Raw genomic sequence first — 11253 nt, 5'->3', positions numbered from 1 at the left:
AGCTTGGGATGCATGTCTAAAAACAACAAAACAACGTTTAGAGTTATTACACGATTACGATATGTTAATGATGTTTGAGAGAGGTATTCGTGGAGGAATAACACATATATCAAAAAGATATGCAGAAGCAAATAATAAATATATGGAAAATTATAATCCTGAAAAGAAATCATCATTTATACAATATTTGGACGCAAACAATCTTTATGGTTGGGCTATGTCTCAGAATTTACCAACACATGGTTTTAAAATGATGAAAAATATTACAAAAGAAAAGGTAATGGAAATTTTAGAAAAAACAAATGATAGTATGGCAAATACTGGTAAGAATGGATATATTTTTGAAGTTGATTTGGAGTATCCAACAAACTTATGGGATCTTCATAATGATTATCCTCTTGCACCTGAATTAATGAAGGTTAATGGAGTTGAAAAACTATTATGTCATTTTAAACCAAGAAAAAATTATGTTATTCATTACAGAGCTCTTAGACAATGTCTTGAGTTGGGTATGAAGATTACTACTGTTCACAGAGGAATATCATTTTATCAGTCTCCTTGGATGGAACCATATATAAGAAAAAATACAGAACTTCGAAAATGTGCTGCAAACAATTTTGAGAAAGACTTTTTTAAACTAATGAACAATTCAGTTTTTGGTAAAACAATAGAAAATATTAGAAAGCGTCAAAATATAGTACTTGTTGATGATCGTAAAAAAGCACTAAAACTATCAAGTCGTCCAAACTTTGATAGATGTACAATATTTGATCGAAATCTTATTGCTATTCATATGAAAAGGACAGAAGTGTATTTTAATAAACCAGTATATGTTGGTCAAGCAATTTTAGACTTATCAAAAACTCTAATGTTTGATTTTCATTATAATTATATCAAAGATAAATATGGAAAAAAAGCTGAATTGTTGTTTACAGATACTGACAGTCTAATGTATGAGATTAAAACAAAAGATTTTTACGAAGATATATGTTATGATATAAAAAATAAATTTGATACTAGCGATTATCCATCAGATCATCCTTCTGGAATAACTACAGGAGTTAACAAAAAAGTGATTGGTAAGTTTAAGGATGAAGCATCAGGAAAACAGATAACTCATTTTGTTGGATTAAGGCCTAAATTATACAGCTATAAAGTTGAGGGTGAAAAAGAATTAAAGAAGTGTAAAGGAATAAAAAAAAATGTGGTAAAAAAGTCATTAATATTTGATGATTATGTTAGATGTTTATTTTCTGGTGAAAAAGAAATGAGAAAGATGAAAATAATAAGAAGTGAAAATCATGATCTGTATTCAAAAGAGGTTAACAAAGTAGCTCTAAGTAATCAAGATGATAAGAGACATGTGTTAAATGACCAAATACATACTCTAGCTATTAGAGAAAAATATTAGATTTAAGATATAATAAGTAGAAATAATAAATGCCATATACAGAAGAAGAAATAAAAAAATATCTCAATATTTTACATAATTATAAAGTAGAAGAAAGTGAGGGGGTTAAGAAGTCAAAAGTAGCTTCATGTTTAGGCTGTAAAAATACAGAATCTTTTTTCATTGATTTTGGTCAAAAAATATGTTATGAATGTGGAACAGTAAACGGACATGTATTAGGATTTTACGACTTGAAAGATTATGATAGGGTACATTATAGAAAAAAGAGTATTTATCACAGGAAGTATTACTATGATAAAAAGGTTAATAAGATTTCTAAACTAATAAATCTTACTTATGAACAAACATGTGAACTTTACAACAGACTATTAAAAATAGATAATTACACTATGGAAAATATTAACAAACAATATTTTAGAAAGAGAATGATAAATATTACTTATGTAATAAAAAAAATTTGGGATGAAATGGGGTGTGAAAAGTATAAGAGTTTAGAGCTTAAAATAAGCCCTAAAACTTTAGAGATTTATGATAGTTGGTGGGAAACTTATAAAGAACTGATAAACTAATTTTATATTATAACTTTAATATAAAATTTTATTCTTTTAAATAATAATCATAAAAATAATATATAGAATAAAAATATATAAAAGCTTTATTTTTAACAAATAAATCTTCATTTATTTCAAAATCTAGTTTTATACTTTTTAAAACTTCATATATTAGACTAATATCAAGACTTTCATCTTCAATTTTAGCTACTAATTCTTTTAGATAATTGTCACGTTTACTTTTATCTTCAATTTTAGCTACTAATTCTTTTAGATAATTGTCATATTCTAGTTCTTTATCATAGTTATTCACATCAAATTTATAAATCATTCGTAAGTAAGAATTAACAAGATATTCTTTTAATTTTTTTTGTTCTACTTTCATTTCTTCAAAAGTTGTTAGTATATAATCATCATGTAAAAATTTATAAACTTCTTTCATTGTTTTTCTTCCAAGATTTTCAATATCTTTTTTTCTAATAACCAAATCAGTCATTTTATTTATATGATTATATTATTCCTTTATGAAAAATCCAGTATAATATTCCAGTTAGATAACCAAGTACTTCACTTTTAAACGGTGAATCAAATACATATACACATCCTCTACCTCGATTGTAAAGTTTATAGAAAGATTTAAAAGCTCTATGGAATATTAAATGATTACGTAATATTTTACTTTCAGTATTAATAGGTAAACCTTCTAACTTATAGATAATTTTTTCTAATGAAATATTTTTTTTAAAAGTAGTCTCATATAGGTGTCTAAATATTAATGCTGATTTTATCTCATCTTCTGAATAAATAGTATTTTTGAAAGGAGGGGGGTAGTAAAAGTTAACGTAATGAACTATTGTTTTTATCATTTTATTAATCACATATATTAAATTTATTATTATATTTAATCTCAAATCTATCTGGTTCAGGAGATTGATCAATTATCATATCATCTATTAGTTTCATTCTATCTACGAATTTTTGTTTATCCCAATCATCTCCTCTAAGTACAGCTCGAAGTTCAACAAGAACTTTTTCATAAGTAGTGTATGCAATTTTTGTCATCTCAATTTTCCTCTTATAATTTTGTTTTTTTCCAACTCCAGTCATAATAACACCAGCTCCATTTATTACTCCGAGAATAACAGGATTAAGTGTTATTCCACCAATAATAGTTCCTATTGCTACCAAACATATTCCAGAGATTGTAAAACAATTATCAAGAAATTTATAACTTTTATAAGACCTCTTAAAACACCAATATTTTTTATGGTAGTAACTGTAAAAATCTTTTAGTGTTTTAACATCTGATTTTGATAGAGATGGGTCTATGTGATTAAAATCAAAAATATCCTTCATTTTATTATTTTATGTATATAATCTTAGGTTAAACTATAATACATAATTTCCTTTTAACTTTTCTTGTAGTAATATTTGATGATGTACTGAAGAGTCAATGTCGTAAAAGTTTGGAGAGTACATAAATTTTTCTATCACTGAATCTTTACATAAAAATTCAAATTCAAGGTTAGCTGAAGTTCTTACAATATTAGCGTCTAAGTCTGCGGAATAGTTACTTATATTAACTTTTGTAATATTATCATTAATACTTTCTGTTAACCATAAAACTATTTTTTTTCCACTAAAACTAGATGGTATTGCTAAATTTTTTCTTACATTACCAATATTTATGTTTAGAAAACGAGTTATAGATAAATAGTATAAAAATAAAAGTTGTTGTCTTGAATTTGCATTAGACACATCATATTTCTTTATACTAAAATTATTTCTTTTAAAATGAGAAAAAACAATACATAAAGTGTAACTTGTATTTTTAACTGGTGGTTTAAAAGAAATCTTATAATCATTTATTCTTAATCCACCTTCTTTTATGTTATCCATTGTTTTACTTGGAAATGTAATATTTTGTGCAGAATTTCCTGTAATAGAGGCTAAAGAATTAAATACAACACCAATTGAACTTTTATTTAGAACATAATTGTTTGAATCGCTAAAGTCAAAAAAATGATCAAAATATTTTCTATAAACATAATTTTTTATAAAAGGTAAATTTTTATTTACAATTCCAACTGTTGCTGTATTAATTTCATTTACCATTCCAACTGTTGCTGCACTATTATTATTATTTTTATCAAGATTAATGTTTAATATTTTTTTATTATTTGCATTTATGTCAACATTGAATGTAACTTCTGTTGGTTTGATATCAAATGCTGTGTGATAGTCATAAACTTTATCTGGGTCGATATTGCTTACTTTACCCACAATACCATAAGTAACAAAATAAACTCCTGAAAACTGTCTTGGATAAACAGATAGATCAGTTCCTTCTTGTGGTATATTAACAAGAAAATGAAGAAAAAACCTATTACCAGTTGACAACTTTTTAAAATTAACTATTATTCTATGGTCATACATAAATTGTGTTTGATTTGTTGCATCTGTATATCTATGACTAAGTTTTTTTACACTTACATTTTCAATTGATAATCCTGTTGAAGTTCCTTTGTCTACACTTATTTGAGATTTATGCCAAAGTTGATAGTCAGTGTTTAGTATTTCCAAACATAGTGTGTAATCAACATTAGCGGTTAATCTGTAAAAGTTAACTGACATTTTGTACTTATATCCACCTTGAGAATTTTTGTTTATTTTTACATAAATTACTTTGTGGTTATAGCTATGAAAATTACCTTTTGAAGGAGGTAAGTCTGCTATTTTTGATATAACAAAACTAGTTCCATTATCTATTTCATCAGTCCATTGTGATGCATTAGACATAAGATAACTAAACTGGTTATTGTAATGACTTGGTTGAACTGCAGTGTGATGAATTAGTTTATCAACATAATCTTTATTTACAGCATCATTGTCTTGGGTTGGTTTACTTAAACTAATAATTTTTTTATTGTTCATATTTAAGTTTCCTCTCATATAATCCGTTCCATCTTTTTTAAAGTAACCTGTTGTAAATCCTTTATCATCAACATACTTTTTAGTTGCAGCATCTGTATCATTAAAAGGTGGTCTTAGAGCAATTATAGATTTATTATTCATGTTAAGTGAGTTTAACATTTTATTTGTTCCACCAACGTGAAGATATTTTATATCTGTAAAGGCTAATGGTGCTGGTTCTTTGGGACCTAATGGAGTTGGTAGATTTAAAATTCTATAATTATCCATATTTAGATTACCTTTCATTGGGTAAGATCCATCTCTATCAAGAAATGTATTGTCTACATAATCTTTTGTAGGAGGTTCTTTTCCATCTAGTGGTGTGCTTAGATTTTTAATTCGGTATGTATTTTTCATATCAATGTTTGAATCAATTGTTAGCTTTGATGTCGAGGTGGGTTTATCATCCACATACTTTTTGTTTGCTGCGTCATCATTGACTGTTGGTCTACCAACTTTAATTATTTTATTATTATTCATACTTAAATTGCCAATCATTGTTCTTGATCCATCTCTGTTAAGAAAATTACTGTCAGAGTATTGTTTTGTTGCTGGCTCATCTGCATCATTTGGATGTTTAAGGTTTAAAATACGAAATCTATCTTTCATATCAATGTTTGAATCAACTGTTAATCTTGATGTTTTGGGTGCCCCGCTAGAATTATCATCAACATACTTCTTTGTAGCAGCATCAGTATTAACAGTTGGTGTACCAACATTTCTTATTTTTTTATTTACCATATCATAATCACCATCAGAAGTAAGATTAAATCCAACTCCTGGTGCTCCTTGAATTCCTTTAGCAAATGAGTTATCTTTTTGTTCGTTAAATATTCCCATTTTTTTTATCTAATGATTATATTTTTCTTTTAAGGTAGAGGTGTTAGACTACTAGTAAAGTTTTTAGCAATACGTTTTTTAGGCTTATCAATGTACAAAAATGTAAATGGTTTTTTTGTTGCTGATCGATATGTCTCTTTATCAACTCCTAATTCTGATGATATCCTGTTTGCTTCTCTCGATGATGGAAATTCGTACAGACAGTAGTGAGAACAATTCAATCGAATATCCTTTGGAGTTTTGTAAAATGATTGACTGAGGTATATTACAGAACAATTCTTATGACGTCCTTGGATAAAATAATCAATAAGTTCTCTTTGATTTTTATCACATACGTAATCATCAAATATTACAAGTTTTTGATTATCCTCATATTCCATTTCTGTCACTGGAGTTATTTCATCATTACTTACATTTAGTATTTCATATCCCATTTTATGACTTAATTCTCTCATTTTTTGAATTAACTTTTGATACTTATCCTGTTCTAGATTACGTGCGTAAAGATAAATCTCATCATAGTATAGTAGTGGTTTAATTAACATATGATAAAGCAAATTAGTTTTACCACTTCCACTGTTTCCACAAATTAACATTCGAAATGTATCTGATGGCATATAAGGAAATAACTGTTTATATTTTTTATCCGGATCATCAACACTATCATAGTTTGGTATTTCCATTTTATATAATAGTTATATATTTATTATATAAAATGGATATTGAAGAGTATAAAAAACTTGCAAGAAATAAAATTGAGGCTGACTCTTTGACTAGACAAGTGAGAAATGTTATAAAAGAAACAAAATGGCAAAAACAAAATATGAGAGAGGGTTTTACAGAAACATTTAAACCACTTATTGAGTCTCAAGAGATTGTTAAAAAAAGTATTGATGAGCAGCAAAACGCAACTATAGCACAACTTCAAGCTAATCAACTTGCTCTTACTCAAGGACTTAATCAAAACAGGATGGCTATAACTGAAGGATTTGATAAACTTGATGAAGTAAAAAAATGGGATTTGGCTCAATTACCTAGTTTTGAGGCGATTGAAGAGCCTAAAAACGAAGATGGAGATGAAGAATACGAAGAGGCTAAAGAAGATTTACCCTCTTCATCAGATGAAAAACCAAAAATAGCAAAATTCTCACCTGAAGACTTAGACAGATATTTAATAAATAAAGAAGCAAAAGAAATACTCAAAGATAATGGATACAACAATCTCCCTTCTGATTATTTAAAATATGGGGATATTTCTGATATTTATTATGTACTTGAAAATGTTAACAAAGATTTACTAGAGACTAGTAAATCAATAAAAAATACCGCAATTTTTGAACGTGATTCAAACGGTTATTTATTAGCTAATCCACAAAATAAAAAACCACATAAAAACACATTAGATTTAATTAAAAAATACAACATATTAAGCATATATGCAACAAATTTAAGTAATCTTAAGTATTACAAAGAAAAATCTGGTTCTGGAATGATTTACTTTAACAACCCACATCAACTTCTTGAAAGACTTGAATTACTAGGTGGATCAATTCTTGCTGGGAATAATGGTGTGATACCTGAGTTTTCTAAAATAGCACATCTTCTAAACCAAATGAAAGTAATCTCAAAAAAACAACTAAACGATCTACTAAAAACTTATATAACAATTAGATAAAAAATGGAAGAACGAGCTATCCATATTTCTTCAATAAATAGGGAAAAAAGAGGAACAAGCAGACCCGGTGATTTTACTATTAAGTTTAATCCTTCTTTAAAACTTGACCCTGAAAAAAAACATCAACTTGCTCTTGATCGGTTGTCCATGACTTACTCTTGGTACAACATTAGAAGTGATTATAAAAATAATAAAATTAAATATACTCACGATGGATCCACTTGGCAAACAATTACTTTTACAGATGGAATGTATTCCTACTCAGATATTAATGATTACATTCATCAGTATATGGATCAAAAATCTCACCACTCATCAGGTTCAAGTGGAAATAAAACTTATTCAATTAATATAACATTTATACTATCCACCTATCGAGTGTTAGTATCAATTGAGGGTGATTATCAATTAGATCTGAGAGGAACAGAATTTGGAGACCTGATTGGATTTGAAAAAAAACTTATTACAAAAACAGAGTATGGAACAAAACTACCAAATATAACAAATTCTATTGATGTGTTAAATATTAACACAACCGCAATAACTAATAGTATTGTAAATGGAATAAATACAAATACCATTGCTGTGATACCAACTGATAATTTAACAAGATCTTTTCCATTTACTTTCGAACCTAAAAGACCTTTGTATTGTGACGTTTCTGCGTTTAAAATTGATGAAATGAGAATATTTGTTACAGACTCAGTTGGAAGACCAGTAAATTTTAATGGTATAGATTGGTATATGACTTTACTTCTTCACTCGATGTAATACTTTATATTTATATAAGTATTAAAATAAAATGATGCGACAATCAGAGTTTAAAATGAAACTTGACCCTGAATTGGGTAAATATACAAGACAACATATTTATGGAGAAGGAATGATGGATGGGTTTAAATCGGTTGGTAAAAAAATATTTGGAAAGACAATGAAAAAAACTGCTAAAAAAAGTGCTCAAAAAAGTGGTGATAAATTACTAAAAATGACTGCAACAAAAACTGGTGAATATACTGGTAAAAAGGCTGGTGATAAGATAGTGCAAATGTTATCCAAAGAAAAGGTAAAATCCACCAAAAAAACCCCTTCAAAAAAAAAAAGTTGAAAGTTTACCAACAAGAAAAATGACTCAACAAGAAATAAATCAAAGAGTGAATTCCATTCTTAGTGGAGGTACGTTAAACTAAGAAAAAAATTATATAATTATTAAAATAAAATGAAGTCTTTTAGAAATCCAAATTATCTAGAGAGATATGAAGATGTTGTTTTTGATCTGGAACAAGCTATTAATACAGCTCCAGCAAACAACACTGATCAAGATAGAAATAACCTTAAATTTATCACTGACAATTCAGGTGAAGTAACACCATTTGATTGGTATAATGCTAGAATAGCAATAGATTTTAAAGTTCAACAACGTGATGGAACTAATTTTGTTATTGGAGCTAATGTAGATGATGACAGTCTTACAGTTGCTAGAAACGCTCAGTATATAGCATATAGAGATGATCAAATGGGAATTGTAAATGGAGCAAATAGTTTTATTTCAAGATTATCAGTATTAGCAAATGGAAAAGAACTATACCAGTGTAATTATGCTAATCATAGTGTAAATATAAAAAATTTACTTGAATATAACAAAACTTACGCTGAATCAGTTGCAACAAATGAATTTTATTATCTTGATACATCAACAACTGCTAATAAAAATAGATTTATTAAAAGACAAGTTACTCATCGTCAAAATGCTGGTGGTGGTGCTGATGAAGCAGGTTTTATGTTAGATAACACCCCATCATCTTATAATAAAGGATTTGCAAAGCGTAAAGCTTTACTTGGAACATCATCCACAGTGCGCTGTGAAATTCCTCTTAATAGGTATTCATTTTTTGAGGCACTTGAAGATAAACTTCTTCCTAACACTAAAATCGAAATAAATTTTGAGATTGAAAAAGATGATAATCTTATTTGGAGGGCTGGAGGAAATCGATGTAGAGTAGTAGTTACTCGTCTTCAACTTTTTGTACCTCGGATTACATTCAATGCAGAAGGAAGTAAATTATTTATGGAAAACTATCTCAAACCATATAAATGGACCTATCTAAAAGAGGTTGTTGAGAGAAACATTGCTGGAAATCAAAGAACTGGTAATTTTAGAATTACAAATGGTATATCAAAACCACGACATGTATTTGTTTTTATAATTAACACACCAAATATAGATACACAAACAGCAAATCCATTTTTGTATAATACTTTCAGTGTTTCTACAGATCCAAGGACTCTTGACAGGTGTTATCTTGAGGTAGGAAATGGAAACGAATATCCTGATATTCACTACAAACCTTCAACAGATCCTTCAAGAGTTTTTAGAGATGTTATGAAGTATGTTTATGCTAACAATGATTTTCAAGGAGGTACACTTCTTACTAGATCTACTTTTGAAAATATATGTCCGTTTGTATATTTTGACTTAACCAAGCAAAAACTAGACATAAAAGATGGGGTGACAAAACTTGCATTTCATTATGAGTTATCTGGAACAACTGCAGCTAACTACAATGTTTATGCTCTGGTACTTCACGAAACTGAAGCTGAAATAACACAACAAAATGGAAAACTATTGTTAAGAGCTTGATTAAGAATTGTTAAAACTCAACTTCTTGTGGCGTCTGTTGTTATTACACAAAAATTTATATCTTATTTTGTTTTAAACAAAAATTATATGACGTCTTTTGTAATAATTTTTATTGGTTAAAAAAATCACCACCAGTAATACCACCAGTATTAAAACAAAAAAATTTAGTATAAATATTATAATAAAAATGACAACTTATATTGAATATGGAGTAAAACTTACAGATGGACAAAAGTCAAAATTGGCTTCTGCAATATTAAATAAATCACCACTAACTCTTCGGTTAAAACATGGACATCTTCGAGGTTCTGATGAGTTAATGCTAACAAAAAGACAAATTTCTAAAATAAAAAAATCTATTGCAAATGGTACCGGATCGGATATAAAGATAAGTAAAACACAGATTAGACGTTCTGTAAAACATGGTGGAAACTTATTTTCATCACTCGCATCTCTTGGAGCAAAAGTATTACCTTACGCAATAAAAGGAGTATCAAAAGTTGTTCCTGCATTGGCTACTGGTGCTGCCACTGCACTTGGAGAAATTGGATTAAATAAAATTTTTGGAAAAGGAATAACAATCCCCCATAAATTTTTCCCAATTCTACCACCTATTGTAAGAGAATTTACACAATCACAAATAAACCAAATTAACAAAGCACATCAAACAGGTGGACGATTAATTATTAAACCAACTCGTAAACAAATAGAAGGAGGATTTCTTGGAACACTTGCTTCTATTGGTATACCAATGGCAATTAGTTTAGTATCTAAGATGTTTGGTTCTGGACTACAAGTAGATAGAAGTAATTCATCCAATACATCAAATGTTTACGTTCCACCTCCTCCATCTACTTATGGTGAAGGTTATCCTTATCACTCACCACCTTTTATTGGTAATTGGCCAAACCCAATAGGAATGGGAGTTAAAAAAAAAAAGCCCAAATCCAAGGGTTCAGGACTACTACTAGGAAAAAACAGCCCATTCAACTCAATTCCCATTCTAGGTACCATTTTGTAATTAAACCACTATCCAACTTTGACCTCATGGAATGGATAAAAAGACTTGGTATTAAACATTTTAGAGGAATATATAGTCGTGATGTACTACCAAAAAAGATTAGAAAAGAATGTGGAATAATTAATCTAGATGATATTACAGGAC

The 11253-nt window shown here is 28.3% G+C and overlaps 1 protein-coding gene across 1 annotated transcript; it reads left to right on the top strand.

Annotated features, from left to right (window-relative positions):
- Window positions 1-793: 793 nt before the first annotated feature.
- Window positions 794-1411, top strand: LOC140948073 (uncharacterized). The gene has a single exon (XM_073397294.1). The coding sequence runs from the start codon at window positions 794-796 to the stop codon at window positions 1409-1411; it is 618 nt and encodes a 205-aa protein (XP_073253395.1).
- Window positions 1412-11253: the final 9842 nt, after the last annotated feature.

Source organism: Porites lutea, chromosome 9 (genome assembly GCF_958299795.1).
Source record: "Porites lutea chromosome 9, jaPorLute2.1, whole genome shotgun sequence".
Lineage (NCBI taxonomy): Eukaryota > Metazoa > Cnidaria > Anthozoa > Scleractinia > Poritidae > Porites > Porites lutea.
The sequence above is the reverse complement of the archived record's forward strand: the minus strand, read 5'-3'. Positions and strand labels throughout refer to the sequence as shown.